Here is a 25,274-nt window from a genome sequence, read left to right as displayed (position 1 = left end):
TGGAACGGAGTTGTGCTGATCCTCTTGTGTGGTGGCATGACCCACAGTCCTATATAAATACACTGAGCTATTCTTAGGCTGCTGCCTTATACAAAACATTCCCTGACTAGGTAGGCTTGGGATCTGGTGACCCTGATGTGTGCTGGATGTTGTAGCCATGGCAAATCTGAGAGTACCCAGCATCTGTGAAGCCCTGTGAGCTCACTCAAACCTGTCCCTGTCCCCTCTTTGCTCTCAGACACACAGGACATCCTTCTGCTAATGTGATCAACTCTTTTTATGGCTTGCGCTTGTATTTTTTTTTTTTTTTTAGTGAATCTGCTTCTGCAATCAATGACTGTGGTTTTGAGTAACATTACCATATTAAATTGAAATCCTCTTAGCATAGTTCTGGCTTTTTCTGTCTTAATACATACCCTGAAAAATATGAAGACCTCTGGGGAACCATGAGACAAGTTGAATGTATAGCAATCAGCAGTGAGAGGATGGTGGCAAAAGGGTGAAACTGCCCAAAAGGTCTGTTCCCAAGCAGAATTTGGGGAATATCTTTCTTTTTTTCATTGCCACTGTCAGCAGTTTGATAGTCTGGAAGTTGGTGCCTTAAAGCTATGGGTTAAAAAAAGCATGCTAATGTACTTGAGGAGGGGATGCCAGAGTTTGAGGGGGAAGGAAGGAGTGTCCTCTGCAACCTTTTTAGGTCTATGAATAGCTCTCAATGCCTGTCTCTTCCAATTATTAATTCCCTGAGCAGCACTGTTTGTAAAGCTGGTGTTCTTGAGATGGCCTTTGGCTTCAAATGTCTGTTTAGGCATAAATGCTGTTTTTTTCTTCAGGTATGAGTCTACTGATACACACTGGATCTTCTACTTAAGGAGTTTCTCATGCACCTGTGAAATAACTTCAGTTACGATTCCTGTTCTCCTGCGTAGTGATGAAACCAAGTGCCAGTTACACAAAGCAAAAATCAATATACTGCCACGTTCACTGCAAGTAATAGCAGCAATATGAGGTGTTTCTCTGTCCTGCAGTGTAACTTGTGGGAGTAGCAGGAGCTGTGACCTAAATAGAAAAGAGATTCACGCTAGTGCTACAACATATTGTCTGCAGAGTGTAACAAGTGACAGGTTTGGGACACTTTGAGTTTCTCCTCTGTTTATCTAAAAACAAAACAAAACAACCTTTTTTTGCTTTGATATCTTACAGGAGATGTTGCAAGCAGTACTGCTTGGCTGATTTAGCTGCTGTCATACTGGGGTGGGTTTTCTTCTGTTGTGGTGAAGCCTTTCCCTTGCAGTGAAACAGACTTTGTGTCTTCCATGGGGGATCATTTGATCTATATTCATTCACACTGAGGGTCAAGTCCAGTTTTGTAATGGTAATATGGTTTGTAATGCCTCTTAGTGGTTTTACCTTTGGGTTACTGCAGAAATAATTTCATCCTTGAAGTTCATGTTTGGAAACTGTAAACCAAAGGATTACAGAGAGGAAATGAAGGAGGGGCAGGATGTTGAAATGCATTTTTAGTGAACTGTCGTACTTGTAATAACCTCTAATCTGTAATAGCAAACCTCAGTGGAACTGTTAGTGAACTATGAGTGCTGCTGTTAACTCCCTCTGCTTTCAACCTCCTTCCCCTTCTACATGTCAATTCCAAAGCAGTCATATTTAAATTTTTTTATGTGACTCCTACCTACTTCACGTTTTTTCTTCTCTCCATCTGAAAAGGTTTTGTGTACACAGAATAATGCTAGTTTCACACTTCACTGGCCAGCTTGTGGTCAAAATATTTTTTCTGTGATCTATTTAAATATGTCCTGAGATTTATGATAAATTTGTTCTTGTGTAACACTCCCCACCCTGCTAGTTTCTCTTCCTTAACCTTCTTTGTTAGGCTTATATACTGTGGGAGCATCAATTTCCAAGAAGTACCAACTGTCAGATGTATGGCCAAGCTGAAGTCTCTTGTTGAAAGAGATTGCACAGGTTCCTGGGCTTCAATATCCTGTAAAAATCAAGTGGATATTGCATAAGTTGCTGTGGTTTGTTTCATTTTACTTTAGGATTAGCACATGAGCACCATCTAACATGGATTTTAATTGGAGCTGGATTTTATTGTTGATTTGTGTTAGAAAACTGCCATGAAGAAGGTTGTGAGTGATTTCTTTTACTCATGGCTGATGGTATCACGTGTCCTTATCAAGTGTGTTGGTGCCCTGGAGCTGGTTCTCAAGCTCTTCCTTCCAGCTGATCCCTCTGCACGGTGCCTGCTTAGAGAAAGTTATTGCTGATTGTCTCTTTTGCCATGCTAAGTGTTAAACCAGGCTCTGCTGAAGCAGACTGTGAACCTTGCCTACCTCTGACTAGTATTTTTTTCTATTTGCTTTTATTCTCTCTCCTTTTAGAGCTCTTTTGTGTTGGTGGCTGCAGTCACTTGTTTTTCTTGTCCTGCTCTGACCCTTCCGACTGATTAATTCCTCGTGATGCAGTTTGATGGTGTGACCTTGTGCTTTTCTATAAATGTGCCCATGATATCATTTCAGTCAAGTTCATGAATATTCCAGCCTTCCCTTATGTGGCTGATGTCACTCAGCTTGAGCTCCTGAAGTATGTTAATATAATGTGCTCTTTGAGGCATATTATTTCCCTTTTTCTAAGCAGTCTTCAGATGCATTGTCACAAAACTGTATTGGCACCTCCATCTTTGAGCAGTTGTTCTGTTTGTTGATTAAATTTCTGCTCTGTATGAGGGTCTCGGTATTGCTGCTCTGTCTTGCAGAACTCACAAATGATGATTTAGCTGGTCATGGAGGACAGCATTAGAGTTGGGAGCAGGTTTGTGTGCCACACTTGAGATAAATATACCAGTGCTCTTCAGTACATAAAGCTGGAAGAGATAAAGTTCTTAGCAAACTGTCTGGTCATGATGAAGTAGTAACAATTATTCTCTTCTGGGCTTGTCTTTCTGTGTACTTTGCTGGAGTAAGCAACTGAGGTTCAGTGTTAGTTTATTTTTTTTGTAGGCAGTGCAGGTTTGCTGCTCTTCGGACCTTTAGTACAGACTATAACTTGACTTTTTATTCCAAGGGCTGTGTCATAGCATGGTTTTGAATAACTCAACCTTCTCCTTTTGGGACAAGGTGTAACTTGCAGGAGAAGCTGTGTCATGCTGCTGTTCTGGGCTCCCTTGGACTGGATTCTGGTCACTCAGCTCCCTTACTTGTCTCATTTGTGGAAAAGTCTTTTAACCTGCTTTGATTATGCCAGTAAGGGCAAGTAGAATATGACATTGATTGCTCTGCTGAGTGGGGTGTGTGATCTGAGCTCTAAGGGCATGAAGATATGCCAGGGCAGAGGTTTTTCTCTGGAACTATATTCTGGTTTAAGGTCTGTTTGGATGGTAGAAAGCGGGCATGTGGAATAAAACCAAACCAGTAATTCAGATACAGTTCAGAGGCTTTTGGAAACTTTCTCAAGTCTCCACCCAAGAAACTTCCTGTGAGATCAGTGCGCACAAGAAGATAAGAAAGTACTAGGTTTAAACTGAATTACTGCAGAAGACTCATCTTCTGTGGGGTTTTTGATATTCAAAAAGACTTCTTAAATTCAGTGTGGTATATAAACATATTAAGGAAAATAACTTGCTTCAAACTTGTATCTGTAAGATTACTTGAGTGTAATGACTGCTGGGGATTTTCAGTGAAGGAAGAAAATTGGCTTCCAACAAATGCAGCTGCAATCCTGATGTGAAATGAGCTTTTGTTGCAAAAATACAAAGGCTGAGAACTTGTGTGCATGTATGTAGGAGAGAACTTCCATTTTGAAATGAGAATGGTTTTAAGTTTGCAAAAAGCAAGAGGGACCTTGTCTGTTTTAGAAGAATCACCCAGGAATAGGCAGTGCCCAGACAGACGCCTCTAAAATCTGGGGACCTTTTTGGTGTGGCTGAAGGGAGGGAGCCACAGGGAGGTCACTCAGTGCTGGTGGGCACTCCTCTGGTGTGGATTTGGAGTGGTTTTGCAATCTCTGTGGGGATTTACCAGCATTCAAGTGGTCAGGTGTAGAAGGTTTTTACTGTGCATTTTGAAGCAAAAGATTAAAGATTTTTTTGTTGAATGACAAAAATTATTTATGGCAGAAGTTAGTACAGTTACTTTCAGGTGAGTCTAAAGAAAATCAAGACTAAATGAGACTAATTTTCTTTCAAATCTTGCTAGTTTCATTGTATCCAGATGTTTGGAGTTGTCCAACTTTCCATGCAAGCAAAGATGAAAAAATGAGTTATTTTAACATGGTTTTCTTTGATTTTGAATAATTCTCTAAATTGATTCACTTTTGTTTATATAAATTACTCGTTTATGTGTAGCAGAAGGAGCTGTTTCACAGTTGCTCCTGAGATCAAGACTGAAAGTGTCAGTTTGGAGTGAAGAACGCTGCCTGTATGTGGGCAATGCAGGATGAAGTTAGGACTCGTGTTGTTTTGATATCGAGGTGTTGCAGCCTTTTCCTGTAGGTGATTTGCTGTTGTCATGGTTATAGTTTCTCTGCACTGTTCCCAGTGTCAGAGATCCCCCCACAGATTTTGAGGTTGCTTTGCCACGTGAACACATCTGCTGTGTTGTGTATCTGACTTTCAGGAAAATACTTTGATCAGACATCACCTGTCTGCTTTAAAAATGCAATTAAATAGTTCAAGTAAATATTTGCATTAGCTGGGAACTGAGGTGGTACCTTGGAGATTAGGTCTGTTGTAATAATGAAACTATAGAGAACAAAATGAAGCTCCTGAACAGGAGTTTTTAACTCTGACATGCAATAGAAGGTAAAAAGGGATTAAATAAAATTTCTAGTGTAAGTCATCAATTGGATAAGTATAGGTCCCTTTGTGTTAAACTTAATTTTGCTACGTCAACAGATGTATCTTGCTGACAGGGTGTTTTTAAAAACGTGGAGTGGCTAAAATGCTCTGGCTTGAACGATAAAATGGTAGAAATGTGAAGAGCTTGTCTTGCTCCAAACCTCTGGAGTCTGAGCTGCAGCAGCCTGTGTGGAACAGGAGCCTGGGTAGTTTTCCATTAGTTGTTCTTGTTGCAATACTGCTGTGACACACTTCATCCGCCCAACTGCCTTTTTTAAGAATCTTGAACTTGCAGTAGTTAAAAAATAACTTGGTTCATTGAGTGCTCTGTGAAATGACTGTTCCATCGATCCGGATGTTTGCTTAACAGCATTTCCATTTTAACTGTCTTCCTTTGCTTTTGAGAAAACAGCGAATGCATCCTCACTTCTTAAATGCAACTGTTCCTGCTTGCTTCCAGTTCTGCTGAGCCTGGGCAGCCAGCAGGGTGCTGATAACTCAGTTATTCATGTGGCAACCTCTTAAACTTCAGCCAAGTGACTAAGTACTCAAGTACTCAAATTAGATATAGAAACTGAGCAACTGATGTCAACTAAAACAATTTCAACAACTACTTTGTCAAGTGTAACTGAAACATTTTTACAGCTAGTCTTGGCGGTTTGGTTTTTTTTTATCCAAAAGAATATTCTTTCTTATAGGCATTATAAAGAAGAAGAATGTTTGGGGAAACAAAAATGCAGAATACTTTTGAAACTGGGAAAGGAGAGAGGATCAACTCACTGAACTTTTTTTTGCAGATGTTTGTACAAATTTGTCTTTCTCTGACCAAATACCGTTGCTTCCAGCTGCATGAAATGCACTGTACTCATCTGAACTGTACTTCTGTTTAATTCAACTGTGCCTTATGAATGCAAGGTGTACAGGGTGATTTGACAAGGGTTATTTTCATTCTGTCAAACATGCTTCTCCTGTAGTAGGGAACCACTCTCTGGTTTTAATTTGAAAACATCACTAACATTTTTTCACATTAATTATTTTGCAGTATTACCAAAGGAAGCCTGGACTTAATTTTTTTTCCTAATCATAGCACCAATTTGACAACTTGTTGCTCTGAGGGGACAAGTTGTAGGAAGGTCCCATGTATGAGCTGAGGCTTGCTATGTAGCAGTTACCGAGTGAGAAGGACAGTGACAATTGTAGAATAGCTGAATGCAGACACTCTTCTCTTAGTGCAGTGCCTGTTCATTCTTTGTAAATGCCAACCCTTCCTAATTTCAGTTTTCCCATAAAAAAAGAAGAGGCATATCTTGGTATTTTGGGGGTTGCAAAAGCGGGCCCTCTTAGTAGAATTTTTTGAACAAGTATCTCCAGCACAAAAAAGTGTTTCCATAGTGTGTTTCAGAGGGATAAAATATTGAGCTATATTTTGGAGGCCTGTTGAAAATTAACATTCACTATTTGCAGTACTCTAGTGTTCTAGGCATCACTGCACAGTGTGCCTTGATCAGAAATATCAAAGTGTTGAAATTGTACTTGCAGGTTTTTTTTTAAATGTAACTATTTCATTTTCAAAAGGACGCAGTGTTCTCATGCGAGAGGAGAACAGCATGCTGTGCCTGCCCGGGGCAGGAGAAGTGGCAGGTGTCGCTCGTGGTGGGTCTGTAGGGCTGCCTGGGAGCAGGGCCTGGCTCGGCGTGTCCCGCCGGGTCACGGTGCCCGCTGCGGGTCGAGGCTCTGCTCCTTCCACCTTGCCCGGGGGATGCATTAGCAGGGGCTGCAGCACCGCCCTCAGTAGCGTCTCTGCCTCCTGCCTGCCCTCAGCCAAGCCTCAGTAGCAAAACCAGAAGGAATGTACCTATGGGTCCTTTTTCTCAGGCAAGAGGTAGACTAGTTTGTCACAGCTCAAAAACTCTGTATATGATTGCTTGGGCCTCCAGAGGTTTTACAAATGCAGAGTTTAAAAGGGCCTTTAAGACCAGAGGTTGAGCAATTTAAGCTCTGCAAAGATACTGTCCTTCTGGGAAAGGGTTTTGCATATTCCCAGTGTTCTTCAGGTGTGGCTTTTGATACTCTATGAGACTTTTTTCATTTGTCTAGTTATATTTTAACTATCTCAGTTTTCAGTTCTGTTTTACGTTGATCAGTGTGTGCTTTGCTTGTCTTCTAGACTAATTCACATGACCAGTAAAGAGCAGGAGGACTTTGTGGTCTTGGCAGTGTTGGAACAAGAGTAATGTGATATAAATTGCTTAGCAGGACTGAAAGTTTTCTGAACTTCAGCTAATGCTGGGTAACTCCATCCCAGCCAGTGTGTTGAAAACTGTCCCTTTTAAAAAAGGGTATTTAAGTTTGAACTGGTAGGTTAAAATAAGTGATTGAAGTAGTGTTATGAAGTACAAATAGTATGAAAGATCTTAAAACAAATATGACAGGTGCTTGTGGCTTAACTGTCATGTCCTATTTTGTAGAGCTCCAAGGTTACTTGTAACTGCTGTAGTGTGTGTGAGAGTGGCAGAAATCAGATGTGCTTGAAGCATAATCAACACAGAGCCTCACTGAAATTCTTCATTAGTGCACAAAACCAGACTTGATCCAGAGGCTCAGACTCTTGATGTGCTCCAAACCCCTCAAATATAAACTTAGTGTGGGGGGTTTTTTCCACTTTCCTTTCAGCATTTACTTCAAAGTTTACTTTTGCATAATAGCTTGCCTAGCAGGTTTTTGTTTTTGAGAATCTTATTCTTCATTTAAGGATCCTGTTTTAAGAATACTTTCCTGATTTAAAATATGGACCTGAAGGTTCCAGGGATTTCAGTGTACAGTCCTGAAGTACAATGCACAGGCCGTTGTGCTAAACACTTAATATTATTTTGCTTGTGTAACTCTTGTAACTTGAGCCTGTGTTACTATAGAACCAAAAACTTTTTTAGTTGAATTTCCAAGGCTTGTTAAAATTGCATGTCCCAGAGCAATAAGCTTGCTTTTTTCAATTTTGAAAAGCTCACATAGTTGGCACAGTAAGGTGTGTTTTCAGGGCATGCAAGTGTGCAGTTGGGTTGGTAAATGGCCCTTAAGCTTGTTAAATAGAAATACTTTGTCAGGTGAGTAGGAGTGTAATAATGGAATTTATTATGAACAGAAATACTTTGCAGTGGAGTGTGTTTCACTTCCAGACTCACCTCAGACTTATAACTAAAGTATATATGTGATCCATGTTGAAAAATACTATTCTCTGGTATTCGTATTCTAAAAGAACTGAATTCTTTCTGCTCTCCTGGGGAGAGGACACCACATGGAGAGTTTGGATAACCATAAGAAGAAATGAGAATTTTCTGTATTTTCTGTTACTGAGCCTAAGGTCCTTTAACAGCAGAAGGCATGAGTATGTGAGTATGTTAGGTGGTAATTAATAATCTGAGTAGTTAGGTGGTAATTGATAATCTTGAATGGCCTCAGTGTACTGAAAGAACTTAATTGATTCCCATCTTTCGAGGCACCAATAAACTCTTGGACATCCAAACTGTCTGGTTGTTTTCATATCCTTTGGACAGAACCCTGGTTTAAATTCAGGTTATTTCACCTCTGTTCTGTGGTGGTTGAGCTCTGTAGGAGGTGTCCTCTCCCTGCAAGAGTGGGCAGCAGAAAGAATTCAGTTTTTAGAGAAATGGGTCCTCTAGTCTGTGGGGTGCCTGCGTGTCAAGCATAGTGTTTTTGTTGCATCTTGTAGTGATACAGTCTGATTCAAAAACAGTTAGATTAAACTTTAGGCTGTGGTTAATCTGGCAAATGTTATTCCCTGTTTGATGGGGGAAGGAGGAGTCCCTCGTAATGCATACCTGCAATACCTGGAGTGTGTATCCAGTTCTTAAATCTTAACAGCTAAAGAGTTGGGTTCCCACCTTTGGTCTGAGGGAGGTGTAGCACACCCTGGTTCAGGTGCCCTGCAGACATTGGTAGGGGACACCAGCCACTGTAGAAAATGGTGAACTCTTGTGTATTGTCTGGGAATTCTCTGTACCTGTCAGGATAAAATGTTTCTACTGCGAGGAACAAGGGTGTTACCACTCCAAATCCGGAGGAGTTAACACTGAATAAGTTAATGTTGGTGACCTTGCAGGCTGGTATTGATGTGTTTATTCTGACTAGTGTCAGGAGACAAAGATCTGTTTGTGGCTGCTTACAGGGCACATACACAATTCATTTATATATTAAAAGCCCTTTCTGTACTTTTTTCACTGTGCTCTGCCATTGGAGACCTTGACATGGAAACATGTTGCTGAATAATGATCATCATGAGGACTGAAGTAATACTGTTCAAAATGCTAAGTAGTGGTAAAAAACTTATTGAGGTTTAAAAAATACATGTACTGTATGACTTTTTTAAAAAGTCACATTTTGTTCAAACTACCTCAGTGCTTTTTGAGCATTATTTTAAAATTAGAAGTTCAAGACTTGTAAGATCAGACTTTGCTTATAGTAGGGTAAAATATGAATCTCCTGTTGGTTCCTGGTTTTTGCCAGTATATAACTTGACGCAGTTCGAACCAGCTGCAGATCCATTTCACATAGGCTGGATATGCAAGAATATTGGCTGAGGGAGGGTTTCAGTGTTGGAGCTGTGGATCCCTTAGTCACTGGGGTGGAGGGGAGAGATCCCTGAATGGACCAGGATGGAAATGGAGTTTGTACAGATTCTTCTGGCCTGCCACAGTTCTTTCACTGGCACACAGCCACCCCTCAGATGCATATGGACTTGAGAGTTAGTCACCAAGCCTTTTCTTTGTGATCACTGATTTTTAAGGACAGATAACTGTTGCCTTTCCAGAGCCATCTGGTGTGGAAGGGAAGGGTGGATGGGCAGATCCTGGCGAGCCTGATCCTGGATCTTTTTGCCATCATCTTCTCCAGCTGCTTTCTGAGACTGTGATTCATCTGTCCCTGTAGTACTGTCTGAATGCAGAATCATACTAAATGTGCATATGCACTGGCTAATAAGCCCTCAGCTTTGTGAAAGGAATCAGGGAGGTTACACATTCCAAATCTTCACAAAAGTGTCTGTTTATGTGCAAGCAAGCATCCTTGCCCCCATGAGAGTCGGGTGCTTTGCTGTAAGGCTTGCAACAAGCTGCATTTTTGAAGATTTCCAGATCCTCTGATTATATTCCTGGTTAATCACCAGTATTAGCTTGCTCTCACGTTGTAATATATTTGCAGGTTATGCAACAGCCTTAGAGAATTGAACTACAAGTTGTAATCTTAGTTTTTACTCTTAAACATACTTGGCAATAAATCTTAAATTTATTGCGGCAGTTACTGTATGTGCTGGCTTTTGTCCATGTGCTTTGTGTGGCCACTCCAAGTGCTGCAGCCTGGTTCTGTGCTTGGCGTGGCTTTGTTGAGCTCTCCCGGCGGAGGCAGGCTGTGCTGTGCGGGTGCGCTCTCCGAGCAGCCCCGGAGAGGGGCAGAGCCCTGTCCCGAGTGGGGCCGCAGCGGCTGCTGCTGGGGCCTGTGGAGATGCTTCCCAGCAGGAGCAGCCTTCACCACGCTGGCCCTGCTGTGTTGTGCTGCCAGGGAGCCTGTCCGTGCGCCGGGCAGCGCGCTGTCCTCGTGTTGGGAGTGCTGTGTCCTCTTTCCCCCACTGGGGCAGAAACACAGGCACTGAGGCGCAGGGAGACATCCCAGGGGCTGCTGGGTGGGCAGCGCTGCTGTGTTTGCTCCACACTGAAATTATTGTTGCATAATGCCAGTGCCAGTGAATGTTCTATTAATAATACTGATTGCTTGAAGTTTCAAAGCCCTCAAGACTTTGTTGGAATCCCTTATAGTGGCTGCATGTTTCTGTTGTGCATTTGTAGAATTTAATTTTGACCTGTGTGCTACATGCTGGGAATGTTTTTAGTTTTTCTGCTGCACACAGTCTGCTTCCTAGGAATGCCTGACCTGTGCTGCAAGGCCTAGGAAACCAGCTTTGCAACCCTTATGGCTGCTGCCCTTTGGAACAAATAAGAACCCTATGAGCTCATATTTTACATGAGTTTTCTGCTTTGCTCTACAGGAAAATTTCTTAATCTGACACAACAGCAAAACTTTTGAATATTTGTGCTGCTGTTTGGGTAAAAACTTTTATGAGCCAAGAGATTAAGATGAATATATTGCTGCTATCAAGTGCATTTCTGAGAATTTAATCTGCATGAAGTACCCAAAGCCTTGCTTCCCTCAGAGTTCAAGGAACCAGCAATGCCTTCATTCTGTCCCTTGTCCTGCTGCAGAGGCCACCAGTGTTGTGTCACATGCTAAAAGCAGAATATCAATGTAAACTCAAAGAGGTAATTTGAGGTTTGGGGGAGTTTTTGAGTGGGTAACAGCTGCAGCTTGAAACTCATCTCTGAAACAAGGTGCTTGCAGCAGCTGCTTATGATTTCTCTCTCCCTCTAACAGCAGCCTGGCCTGGCAGAATGTACTTGTGACCAAAAAGAAAAATCTGTGTGTTTAATGAGGGTGAAACTTGGCAACCACGTCCCAGAAAAGCACTGCCAGGAGTTGTGAGCCACTTTTCAGATAGCTTAATGCAGTTAATGATCAGTTGTTTCTTTCCAGATAGTAACCTCCTTTGTGTGAAACACATTGCCTTACATTAAAACAATCTGCTCTCTTCTGTGAAGACAACATATATAGTGTTACATCAGCCCAAGACTGTCCTTAGTCAGCAGGTTTGATTTCCAGAACGTGATTAGGAGGATTGCTGCACAGTAAATATTCTGAGTGATCCTAACTCATGTTTCAGTTTAGACTCTGTGGATTCTTTTAAATGGGCAAGGAAGAGGGAGCTGGATAAAAGAATGCTCTTGCCTAAGCAAGGGAACAAGCTAGAAAAACAGATGCTGCTAAAAATAGTTTATTACCAAGGTCTAAATATGGCTCTGTGATTCCCCCCTTATAAATAATGCAGCTGTAAGTCCTGCTAGGTATCAATAAGTATTGAATTAACTCCAAACTGCTGAGTGTTACAGAACCTTTTGGCAGCTTTCCAAGCTTGGTGTTGCCCTTCATTCTGAGGATCAACATTTAATTCCTTAACAGGGGAAACCTGAAGAATTGATCCTCTTTGAATGGCAACATAGACACAGGGAGCCTGAATGAGTGGCTCCAGGCTCAGGCATCCCATTGCAATGGAAGGAGAGCTGTGCTTGATGAGTTTCTGCTAGGTCACAGCCAGGATGCATCTCCTCCTTTCTTTTCTGCAACGCATGAACAATCAAAGGCTCCTTTTTTATCTATTGTTGCCATGGAGGGTGTCCATTTAAAGTTCAAATTCCAGCAGGCTTGGGAAGAAGGAAAGGAGATAGGAGTAGGCTGGGCTGGGAGATGATAGGCAAGCATCAAAAGTGAGCTGAAGACAAGCCAGCACTTTGTGCTGTGACAGGACGGAGCAGGCTGGGGGTGCTTGGTTCTGAATGGATGCCTGGAAGTGTTTTGGAGCAGTGAATGAAACGCTGCTGAGGTGGCAGGCACAGAGAGCAGCTGGCGTTTTGCTTTCTTTGCCTCGGCACAGTGGCTCTCAATGTGAAATTAGGCCCAAAATGGCATTTAATGAAGTGAGCCCTTGTGCTGGAGGTTCCCTGTGCTCGGACAGTGAGGGAGTGTAAGCCCTGAGGAGAGTGAAGAAAGGAAATCTCATTAAGGATGGAGGTTTTCCCCCTCTTTAGTGAATGGATTCTGTAACAAATGTCTTGCAGATCCCCAGAGCTGCTCATCACGGAGCTGCTTTGCCATACCTGCAGTCAGCTCTGCATGGATGTTCATGGTACTTCCCGGTAAGCAGCGTGCTGAGAAGAAGAGGAGGCAGCTCAGTATCTGCTGCAGAGTTGCTTTTCCTTCTTTGCAAGTTCCTGTGTGTACAATAAGTATTTGTTGCTGAAAGAGCTAATGAGTACCAGACCATCTGCATTTGACATTATGAGAAAAGAAAGGGGCCATCTATTCACTCCCATGCCAGGTTTCAGCCAGCTGTGGATATTTAATTTTTAATTATTACTTATCCCATCAGAAAATTGGATTATGCTAAAATTATTGGTGATGTTGTTTGGAAAACAATGCAATACTGAGTTAAGAGCTATGGTTCAGTGTTAAATATAGGGTACTTATAGTTAATGTGCCTAAGCTGCACCAGAGGGTTTAAAGAGAGGTGAGAGCACTTTTCTCAGGTTTTACCATCTGGGTTTTGGCAGGTGGCAGAGGATTAAGTTATTTTTTTTCCCCCGTGCTCTAAATTGCAAGAGATGATGGCTAGCAGAAGTGTTGAGTAGTGTTTCATCATCGATATGGGAACTTTTTCCAGATTTTTTGGCAACAAATGAAATCTCTGTGCAATTTCTAAAATGTACTAGAAAAAAAGTTGTACATCTTAGAATTTAAGTCAGGTTAATTCAGGGAGAGGGCTCTTTAAATATTCTATATTGTTGTAATAACATGTTAATCAAATTAATAGATTAGTACATCGTTGTGGTACTTGAATGCAAGGACTTAACTCTGAAACTAGACTGTTCTTCCATGCTCTGTTATCTGTTGTGAAGCTTCCCTTGCTTTTTGACAGTCACACTGTCTGACTCGATGCATCATCATTTAAAAGAGACCTTAAACCAAGTTGATCCATCTGAGGCTTTTCTCTGCAGAGGAGTTTCTTAAAATCCCTTGGAAAAGTCTCAAACCCAGCTGTCCCTTGGTCTTTTGCTAGACTTGCATTGCACTGATCAATTCCTGCTGCATGTGTGTGCTGGTGCATAGGTGTGATAAAAGCAGAACAGATATCTCAATCCTGTGAAAATGAACTGATGGGCATTTCTCTGCATCACTTAGTGATGTCAGCTTTTCCACGAGGATGGGAAATATTGACTTGTTTACATGTTTTTTCAAGTACATAAAAATTGAAGGGAAGTTTGTTCTGTCCTGAAGTTGCTGTTAGATGCAGCTTCTAATGGGATATAGTTTATAAGGCATGTTTTCTGCATAAGTGATCTGGAAGGTGATGGTTTAGTGTTGAGGTGAGCTGCAGATAATCTAATAGCTCATCTGTTTCTATATTTGAAAGTACTCATTTGTTTTTATTCTGATGTGCTTTGCAATAAAGCTTAAGTATTAGCAGAAAAGGAGTTTTAAATAGATGAGACTTGTGATGAGTTTCCTGATTTCAGTTTTCATTGTATTAGTAACCATGTGACTAACACTCAAAAGGAATGCTAGGAAGTTTGCAAGCTGGGATAGCATAAACAGATCCTCATCTCTAAAACAAGGCACATGTAGTAATTGAATGTACAGTTTTTTTGAATGTTGCAGCTTTCATGCAAACTCTGGGTTTACTAAACAACAGAGGAAAACTGAGGCCATGCAGTGAGAGGTTGAGCTCAGTTTTAGTGTTACCTCAGTGTTTTGGGAACGTGAGTGTTGACTCTGCCTTACACAAGTTGTGTATACTTTGCTTCTCCTCTGACTTGGCATGATGTGTTTTAAAACAAGTATTGCACTGAAGGATAAAGGACCACATATATGGTTTCCTGATTTAAAAAAAACATACTGAGCATCAACTGCTGACATGCTGTCAGCTTTGGTATTTGAGCCAATAAACAACTTGTCTGAATTTTATTTAGCAAATAGAAGTTTTGGTACAAGTTGCCTAAGTATTAAAAATATATAACAGTCTTGTCACTTAATATCAGGATCACTTCCTGAACCATATTATTTCAAAAAAGTTCAAATAGTCCAAAATCAGATACTGAGCTAGAAAAATGCAGTCCATGCACCATTCGCATTCAGTCTCTGGTACTAATTCTTAAGCAAACTCATTGTGTTCAATTTAACTTGTCCCTGGAAATAATTAGTGGTCAAGGTCCACCTACAGTTTGAATTAATACTCCTGGAAGAATTTATTGTTAAATTGTGGGTTTTGCATTGAGCTGAGCAAGAGATTGATAGCAGCACTTGTGCTTTGTCTATGTGTCCCTCTGTGCACTCGCACAGCAAGATCTTAGGGCTTTGTTTGGGAAAATTGGTTTGAGGAAGGGGAACTGTTCCCAAGCTGATGGGGTAGTTTTCCCCTTTTTTCTCCATGCCCCTCCCCTGGCAGAAGTGAACTTTATGGCCCAATTATGGAATCCCTTAAAATGCTGGTTATGATGGGGCTCCAGCATAACGCAATAACATAGGTGAGTGTGACATCTGTCAGTAACTAATGAGGGAGCATTGCAATCAGGATTTGGGGTTTATGTCTCTAATTTCTCCTAAGTTTGACCCATCACATCAACTTCATATTGGACCTGAGGAGAAAAATGAAGTTAAAAGAGAGCATGCAGGAATTTGAAGAGAAGTTGGTGCGTACGCTGCAGCAATTGGTGCATATGTGATTCAGTTGTTAAAGTAATTGTTTGCAGCTCATAGCAAAGTCATGAAGGAATAAGACCTTGGCTAAACTTCTCAGGAATAGAACTTCTCTATAAAAATAGATGACACATAAATGGCAGGAAATGAAGCCAATATGGTCATGTTTTGAAGCCACAAGGGTCAAATCCTGTCCTGTGTTACTCCAGTGCATAATCAGTCAACTTAAACCTTGTTGCTTGAGAGCAGAGTTTGGCATGGCAAAGAAAACTTTGAAATGTCACTTTTTATTTGGAGTTTTGTGGAAGCACAGGTAGAGCTCTTTCTCTTCTTGTCTAAATGTGCCTAGTTAGAAACTGAGAAACTTATTAAAACTCCTGGGGTTAGAGGTAACTTTTTTGTTTTTGTTGTTTCAGAGCTGATTGTAGTCTGTTAATTCTTCTGTCAGAGGAATAATACATCAGAAGGCTTTGACTACCCAGAGTGGCCTTTGTTTTTGGATCCTGAATGCTGAACACTGAAAGATGGTGCTGCAAGCAATCAGTCTTGTTAAGCAGTTTTCTTGTGCTGCTCCTTTTGTGCCTGTGTTTCTGTTTGGGGATGTGTGTGTAGCTCATGTTAATGATGTGTGTGTGTGCCTTCTTATTTCCCAGTCTGAAATGTGGAAAAATAGATGCATCTTTCATCTGTATTAATTAGATTTGGTTTAACTAAGTATTCATAAAATTATTTTATCATATTGCTACAGAAGATGGTAATACACAGTTTAAGTTGTTTCTTGCTTCTGCAGCCTGTTTCCTTCTGAAAGGAAAGGTAATAGTTCTTGAATAGGAAACAAGGGAACAACTCTGGCAAAGCATGAATCACTTCTGCTGGGAGAGCATGTGCTTGCATTGTTTCCCTCTGTGTCCTTCTACGAAACCAGATGTGTTTATCATCCCTGTGAGCACACAAGTGGTGCAGCTGTTTGTTCATCACACCATTGCTCATTAGTGCTGTTGGCTGATTGGATTTGCCAGACCAAAGCCTCTTGAGCTTATGCAGCTCAGGCACAGTAAGGCCCAATTCCATATTGTCCAGCTCTTCAGTCTGTCCATCAGGTAAATAAATTCACTATCCATAATAGAGATGTGCTTAGGGTCAAGCAGTGAGCAGTAAAAACCTGGGTAAAGGTGTGCAGAGACAGTGGTTTACCTTAGGGCAGAAGAGTTTCTGTGGTGCTGCAGAGACCCCTGACTGCAGCTGTTGCTGCAGCAAGACCAGAGCAAGAACCTTTCCCTGCTCTTTCAGTGCCCTTTGGAATAACTTTTGGAATAACTTTTCCTGTGGTGCTTCTTTGCCTTTGAAGAAAGCTCTGTTTTAATGCATGGGTGCATTTCAGATGAACACTGCTGCTGTATCCAGGAATTGTCCTGTTTGGGTTAAACCTGCTCCTCCCTGGCCAAGCCTTGTGCTGTAGTGTGCACTGAACAAAGCAATGGCCCTGTGTTCCACTTTGGCACTGTATTTGTTATTGGTCACTTCAGAGGAGTTAAATCCTCTGTGTGAGCCCCTCTGTTGTAGCTAATGGCATAATTCATAGCATCTGTAGGTGCCTGCTGGACTGCTCCTAAGAATAGCTGAAACTTTCTCTGCTTAATTACATGCAGGTGAAATAGGTAGGCCTGATGTTTGTAGAGTGCAATTCCACATTCTCACTTCAATAAAAGCTTGCATGATTTATACTCAGACAGGGAAGGTAAAAGGTTGCAGTTAACAAATCCACTGAATTAGAAAATCTAACATCTTGATTAAAACTCCGTACTGGAAAATTTTAAAAATGTGGTTTAATGTTGGTTTGGGCTTTATAAAAAGGAAAATTGCTATATATGTTCACCCTCTCCATATTAACACTAGTGTTGAATCATATTCTTGACTGGATTACATTAAGTACTGCATTAACTTGCTTAGCTTTCAGTTTGTCTTTAAAAACAAACAGAAGTTAACCCCTGAGATGAATGGTCCTGAACTTGTAGAAGCTGCTGAACCCCAGCACAAAGTTTCCTGCACTAAATTGCCCCATCTGACCAAAATTTAATTTTTAAAGTTGCAGTAGTAGTTTGGCTGCTTAAATTCAGTTTTTAAACAATTTTAGGCTGACAAACTTTTCTTTAATCTGCTTAAATTCCTTAGTTTATGTTACTTGATGATGAGACTTCCCCGAGTGCATGTAATCCATGGGAGGGGTGAGCTGGTAGCTCTGAGGGGGCTGGGGATGCTCTCAGTTTTCAGATCATCTTTGCAAACCACTGAAAGGAAAAGATGCTTTGTTGGAGGGCATATTTAGAGTGTGAAATTTACTGTTGTATGTGCAGTGCCTGTGATGGATGGTGTTCAGGTCTGAGTTTGGGCAGTGGGTACTGGGTGCCGTTTGCAATCCCGGATGTGTTTGGCACCTGCCGTGCCTCCAGCGTGGCTGTCTGCCCTGGGTGTGATAGCAGTGATGCCAGCTGGGTCCTGCAGCTTTCCTGGCTGGGGAGTGGCTGCTTTGCAGCTCCGGGGGCTGCAGTGCCTCAGTGTGGGAGCCCCTCTCCAGCGGGGGCCCTGTGTGGGTGCAGGGAGGGAACTGCACCCTGATTTCCCCTCCTGCCCCCAGGCTTGGTGCATTTTATCATTTTGCACTTGGAGACTTTAACTGTTCCAGTGGTTTCTCTCAGTTTGCACAATGAGCAGCCTTGTATTCTGGCATATCTGAGCGTAATTAGGTAATTCACCATTTCACTTAAATATTTATTCACTTAAATATTTCTTTAAGACATACTACTCTTTTTTGACTAATAGCACTGAATAGAAAGCCAAATTAAATCACAGGTCCTTACAGCTTATAAACAAAACTTAGAAGGACACTGTGGTGCAATTTAGAATATGAGCATAAATATCTAGGCCAATAAATAGATCAACTTTCATGGTAGACTACACCAGAAAGCTGCACACTTAAATCTAGAACAGTCTGGCTAGTGGGAGATGAAAGCCTGTTACATCGTGATGCTGTTCAGCATCTGATGTGAAAGGAGTTGATGGCAGTTTCCTTCCCTCCCTGGGCACCTACATCTAAAAAAATTGAAGTCATCTTTGAAGATAGAGCAGAGACAAAGCACTGAACAGTTGTCATTTCAAGTCATAGCCATATTGCTGTGTGCTGCTGTCAGCTTGTACTGAGTTTTAACTGGGTCTTTGGCATTGCAAATAGAGTTTTACCTTATTTGACTACAAGAATTGCAGCAGTAATTCTTTCTGTGCTGGGAGAATGGTTATTATAGTTCAGTGTCTATTTACATGGCAGAATGTTAGAGGCTGTTTGCTCTTTCTCATTCATATTCACTATTCCAGTTCTTTTCTGATCACTAGCTGTAGATGATGACATAAACATTGCCTTTTTCATATATAAAGTACATGTCAGATTTCCAGGAAAATGAGGGATAACTGCAGAGCTAAAAAAAAAAAAAGGAACAGCATCTTTGGTTCCCAAATCAATTTGAACAGAGACTTGATTTTGCCCATGAAGGTGTCAGGAATTTTCTTGGGATTTGATGGTTTCCACATAATACATAAATAAGTACAGAAGAAATGGTTTTGTTCACTATTTGTTTTTTTAACCTGGTGCAAGAAAATTAATTATGGGTCTTTTGATTTACTTAAAATGCATAACTTAAAAATCTGCGGTGGTTTTGGTTCTGAAGTCTTTTCCTAGACACTTGAATTATAAAATCTAATTTATTTCTACACCTTTTAATTTCTTGTTTGAACAGGGGGAGATTCTTTCCCACTTAAGGGTTTAACTTCTAGTGCATTAGCAAGCCTCAGGCACATAACATCATGGAGAATACTATATTGTTTTCCTCCTGTCAGCACCACTTTGTACCAGTGAAGCAGCATTTCTACTCAGCTGCAAGTTTCTTGAAAGCAAAGGTTATCTGCAAACACTGGGGTGTTCACAAAATGCTCAGTGCAATTCAAGACAGAAAAGTCAGAGTCAAATGTCAAGAGATTTATTCTACAGAAAGATTATTAGTTTGTTACATAAACACAGCATTTTTATTACTGTTTTTCACTTCATGCATAGTAGAGGATGCAGGGATTAGGAGTGTGATGGGATATTTTTTAATCTGTACAACAAGTTGACATTTCTAATTGTTTACAGTAGACTCTGTACATATCTCCAACTTGAATTGTCACAGGTGAAGGTACTAATGTGCCTGAAGTGAAAATTCAGTTTTCAGTTTTCACATCAGTGTGTGGTGGGTGTGATGTCAGCCAGGTGATGGTTTGTTCTTTGTGATGGAGCCCTGCTCAGCACCAGGCTTTTGTGTCAGTTCTGACAAAGTCCTTCCTTAAGCCTCCCCCTTAGCTTCACTTCATGGAATCTCTTAAAAGAAAAATTGTTCCCTGGTTGTGTTTTGTTGTTGCTGAGACTCAGCTGTGACCTCCTTGGGGACAGGTCTGAGACACAAATGCATTGTGCTGTTTGTGGTGCTTCTGATCTGAGCTTTAGCTATGGGTTACTATCAGTAAAGGCATTTTTGGAGCCAGTGTCACTAATCTACAGGAAACCTAATTCAAGGAAGTGAAGTAAGGACCCATGAAGCTCTCAAAGGGAGAAGTGCAGCCCATCTGACTTGCCCCATCTCCATCAAGTGGCTAGATACAGGGAAGGAACAAAAAAGCCACATGTCGCTCCATGCTTGGCTTCTGCTACTTCAGCTCTTGGATTAGATGCTGATGCTCTGGGAAGTTCCAGAATCTCCTCCTCATGAGGACCACTGCACCATCCATGTATTTCATATTGCTGGTAGAGAGACCTCAGCAGTGGAGAAGTGCTGTGTGCCAGAGTGAGAGCAGCATCTCCTGTGCCACTGCAGGCAGAGGGCTCGGGATGGGACAGGCAGCAAACCAGATAACCAGTCTGATGAATTCCCTCTCTGCCCAGGCCTGTGCCATCGGGGTAGCTGGTGCTGAGAAGGCAGCAGGATGGGCTGAGGGCTCCTCTGCTCCTCAGGGAGTGCCAGCTGCTGCAGCTGCCCCTCTGCGGAGCAGCTGGATCCTCACCCACTCAAAGCCAAGGCTGGACTGGGGGAGAAGCATGAGAGCTGCTGCTCCCATTATACACTAGGTTTTCATGCTCATAAATGTCTTATTTTTTCCCTTGACTACTGTAGCAAATGCTCTAGTTTTGTTAGTAAAACAAAAACAACCTTTTTATTGCTTTTTATATTTGGAAAAAAGTGATGTATTATGGGTTTCTGAAGTGAAGGTTTAATAAAGAGTACAGACATTAGCTTCCTTTCAGGCTGCTCTGGGCCTTTCTTGTTTGCTTTGTATGGCAAGGGTCTAGAGAGATTTCTTTTATTTCCTTCTCCACCATTGTTTTTGGTACAAAGTTGGGGTTTTTTCCTTAATATTCAGACATTTTATCGCCTCACTTCTTTTAAAACTCTGAGGGTTTTTTTTTTTCCTTTTTTTTCCATCACACAAAAGAATGCTTCTAGCTGATTGAGTTCTATCCATTGCCAACTGTGGACTCTTTTGTCTTGCTAGTCCAGCATCCTTTATGAAACGAGGACCATTGAGCAAGTACTCGCAGGCTCCCCACTGAGCACAATTGTTCTTGAAAGGTGTGGTACTGTACCAGTGCAGCGTGGAAAGCTGCAGTTCAGAGGGCCTGAATGCATTGCAATTCCTACCTTTTGCTTTGTGAAAGGAGCTGGATTGTGCTGCGAGATAATAAATCCACCTATTTTTAGTTTGGTGAGGTTGTGACAAGTGGGTGAACAAAGAACCAGTTGAATGCACTTGCTGTTGTGTTGAAACCAGCTAAAAGTTCCCATTCAAGTGGTTTCAGCACAGTACAGCTAACAGGCAATTTTCCATTTATGTACACAAACCTTCTAGAAGGACAGCTGTGTGGTTGGATTAATTTCTTGCAGTAAATTGAATAAAAGATATTTTGAAGGGGGACTGAGGAATTCCTTTCTAAGACAGTGAAAGCAGAACTTTCAAAGCTTCTCTTTATTTGGTTCCTTTTCTTCCCAGTTCCTACTATAAGTTTAAAGAACTGAAAATATTGTCTCTGTATGGAGATAGAACACATCTTTTGTTTTTCAAAGCAGTGAGATAGACTTAAGATTAAAATATACTTTAATGTTTTTTACTTTAAAAATACACTGGTTTGCTTTTTAATAAATAGGAGAGAAATTTGTACCTGTTAGTCATAGAGAGAAACTCAAATGTTTCTACTTGAATAAAATGTAAGTGAGCTATATGGAAGCATTTTGAAAGCAGGAATGAATATTATACTGAAGCTGTTTTCACAGGAGAGTGAAATTTGAAAATACAAATATTTTTGATGATGCAAGGTTGTTTATCTTACTGGTGTTAGTCACATGCAAAACTGGAGAAGGGCTTTAACCATGGCTAACAAAGACTTTGAATTCCTCCTGGCAGAACTATGACTAGCAGTATTTTTTTCCTGAGGGCTCATCTTCAGATGCAGGCCTTGGAGTTACATAAATCAGCTCCTAGACGAGGTCTTGTTTGTCTGTTCAAACAAATTAGGTTATCCCTTATTGCTCTTTCTGCCTGGAAATGTGTCACTTGTTAACCAGCCATCTAATGTGTGTTGTGAGATATGGAAGCTGAGTGGGGGAAGAACAGATCAAACCTCTGATCAGTGGAGAAATGTGTTGCACTGGTGTGTTAAATGTGGTGCAGGCTCAGGGAATGCTGCTGCAGTGCCTTTGCTGTGGAGGGGCACCAGTGATGGGGCCACCATCCCATTCTCCCATCCCATCCCAGTGCATCCCATTATCCCATCCCAGTGCTGCCCATCCCATCCCGCCTGTGCTGTGACTGAGCTCCAGCCCTCGAGTGCTCTGCTTTGCACCTTGACCTGAGCTTTCCCTCCATGAGCTTTCCATGCAGATTGGATGTAGGGATGTCCAAGGAACCCTGACCTTGCAGCATGGCAGTGGGATTGTCTGCAAGGCGTTCCACATGTTACATCAGCCTAAGGGATCAGGCTAGTCCTCTCCCCCTGGTGAACTTTCCTTGTTTAACCAGATGTTTACAGACAAGGCTAATTCAAATTTCTTCTGAAATTGTGAAATTTTGTTTAAAAAAATACCCAAAGATGCTGGTAAGCCCCCTTATGTGGGTGCTGGTGTGCATTGGTGGAGCAGGAGCCATTACACTCATGTCTGGAAGAGCATCTGGAATACAGCATACTAGGAATGTTGCAATGTTCCCATTTCAAATAAACAAATATGAAATACTTAAGAAATGACAAATTGGGGGAGGAAGCTGGAAATGGGTGTGAAAGTTGGTCCTGTTCCCTGTGGATCTCCTTGTAATACAATGATTGCTGTCTGTGAGGCTGGAGTCACTTAACCAGTGAGAGACTGAAAATGAGTGTGACATTATTCTGTCTTGCACCACTTCTCAGAGGAGCCCTGGCTGTTTCACCCTCCTCTCACTGGGTGCTTGCATGAGGCACAATTTGGAAGGTTTTCACTTGTTAAAGTTTAAGTTCTGCTCTCTGTATATTTGTTTTTTTCTTTAATGCTCTCCCTGGATTCTAGCCAAGGATCCCTTACAGCTCCATGAGGAGCTTGGGTATTTTCCTTTATCTCTGGTACAGAGGTAGCACATTTACTGAGTGTTTCTTTTCTTTTGCCATTGTACAAATAAGGATGAGTGCCCCTCTAGTTTTAATGTCCTTTGAATTGAAACAGAATTGCTCCTGAGCTCCTGTTCAGACCGTACCCAGCTGAAAGACTAACCAAGCAAGATGCTCCCAGTAGAGGCTTGGGTTTCTTCTGTTTGAGATTACCCAAATGTGCCAGTTGTCCTGGCAGTCTCTGAGGGGATGCCTGAGGGCTCATTGTCTGCAGAGGAAATTAGTTGTTGACCAGGCTGCAAGGCAGCTGTCTGACCTAAATGCTGGTGTCACCAAATGCTCTGCTCTGGACTTGCCAGAAACCCAATACAGCAAACTGGGTGGGTGTCTCTCTTTCCTCATGTAGTTGAACCAAGGGTAGGCTTTTGGCTCTTCTTGCATAAAAAATGGGACTGTTTTTCTCACAGATGGGAATCTAGGCAAAATATCCATGCAAAGCCTGACTGTGGAGTAAGTAAATACCATTCTTCCTCTTCCTTCATGCCTCTCATTTCGAGGATTACTTTAAACACGTGGCACTCTTGAGTACATACACTCAAACCATTCAAGAATGTCAAGAATTTATTCTGTTCCTCCTGTCCAGTCATGTTCAGTATAGTCATGGTTTCTCTCTTTTTTTTTTTTAATTGCAGACTTTAAAAAATTCCAAAAGTCTTTGCTCCCTTGACTATGAAGATGACGACGATGACACGCAAATGAAGACGATCGTGTCCTCGCCCTGTGACTCCAGCGACCTGGTGAGCGCGGTGACGCCCGGCTGCAGCCCGGCGCAGGAGCGGCGCCGCGGGCCGTGCCAGGGCGGGCCGTGCCAGGGCGGCTGCCAGGGCGGGCAGTGCCCGGGCCAGAGCGACGACGACACGAGCGACTGCGAGAGCCACGAGGAGGGGATCTTCCCCCTGGACTGCGGGGACTTGGACCTGGAGCAGATCGAGAACAACTGAGACTCCTGCAAGCCGGGTGCTGGAATCAGCATTGTTCTAAATTAAAGCGATAGAGGATTACCTTTGCCATGCATAATCCATGTCCCTGAATCTCTGTATTGCCTATCTTTGGGGCTGTGTTAGAAGAAATGTTTCAGGTGGGGGAAAAACGTGAACCATTGTTACCTGTTTAGTCTCTATTGGTCAATATGTGGATGATGACAACAACAACAAAAAAATGTAGGAGGTTAAATGTTATTTTGAACATTAAGGAATAATTTTGATTAAAAATTTCCTAACAAATATTTTGCATTTTTATGGCTTTTACAGTTCTGGAGAAAAAGCATCTCTATTTTGAAACGAATTTTCAGAAGGGCATTCTATAAAACTAAATCTGTCTACAGTGATTCTGGTGCGGGTCTATGTTGCTTTTGTTAAAGAGCTTAATGTGAAAAGTGAATTGCGTAATGAAATTGGTAATAAACCGTCAGATAGAACTCTTAAATATCTGGTTGACAACTGGTCCAAAATATTTAACTGCCATCTTTGACAGTGTCTGGTTAAAAAACAACTTCATAACATGTACAAATGTTCTTTTCATACATTCAGGACTTTTTTGATCAAAATATGGTAGTGACCTTAAAGGTTAACATTTTTCATTATTTTACTACTTGAATTGTTTTCTAGCCTGAAGCAATGCTAATTTAGGTGGGCCAAAACTGCAAGTAGCTGCCCACCTACTTGGTCATTATGTTTTCTGTGTTTCAAAAGAATGTACAACAAGAGCACTTGAACTTTTAGACAGGGACTTTGTAATGATCAATTCCCCAGGAGGTGATCCCTTCAGCAATACTAGAAGGAAAATAGTCCTTGAATTAAATAAAATGACATTTTGCTTTGCACTTGTGTGTCTGTTAATGGATTTTACTGGTGAAAAATGTGGTAAATTCTGTAATGGGGTATTTATGCCTGGAATTTGGTGGAGGGGAAGGGCAGATTTCTGGTCATCTGAAACAAAAGTGATGTCAGGTTTGTCTGGAGCTCTGTGAAATAACTCATGCTGGATCCCACAAGTGTCTTCATGATTACGTACACTGGAATAATCTCAAATGTCATAATGCACTCATTGCAGACTATTGCAACACATACTTTTTAGTTCAGCTACAATAAGGAACTTCCTCAGTAAGGGGGAGATTAATCTCCAAATGGTTTAATGGGGTAGGAAACTCAGATAATGGCTTTTGAGTTTATCATGTTATTGTGCCCAAATGAGCCAACTCCTACTGGAACTTATGCCATAAAACCAAAATACAGCAACCAGCCAGCTAATGGAATATGATTAAAATATGAAGAAATTTCTTGAGGGATGTGTTGAAGTGTGTGGCAAGGTATGATACAGGATCCAGCTGTGAGGTTA

General features: G+C 41.6%; 1 protein-coding gene across 4 annotated transcripts in view; it reads left to right on the top strand.

Annotated features, from left to right (window-relative positions):
* The window catches only part of FAM53A (family with sequence similarity 53 member A), a 70,123-nt gene extending 45,364 nt beyond the window's left edge, over nt 1–24,759 (top strand). For all 4 annotated transcript variants that reach the window (XM_058024419.1, XM_058024420.1, XM_058024417.1 and 1 more), the window contains exon 5: nt 23,570–24,759. In XM_058024419.1, coding sequence (XP_057880402.1) covers nt 23,570–23,878 — 309 coding nt within the window. In that variant the 3' untranslated portion in view covers nt 23,879–24,759. The remainder of the gene's footprint in view (nt 1–23,569) is intronic.
* The last annotated feature ends 515 nt before the right edge of the window (nt 24,760–25,274 follow it).

The sequence above is a fragment of the Melospiza georgiana genome, chromosome 5, assembly GCF_028018845.1.
Source record: "Melospiza georgiana isolate bMelGeo1 chromosome 5, bMelGeo1.pri, whole genome shotgun sequence".
NCBI classification, from domain to species: Eukaryota; Metazoa; Chordata; class Aves; order Passeriformes; family Passerellidae; genus Melospiza; species Melospiza georgiana.
This window is presented reverse-complemented; position numbering and strand designations above follow the sequence as displayed.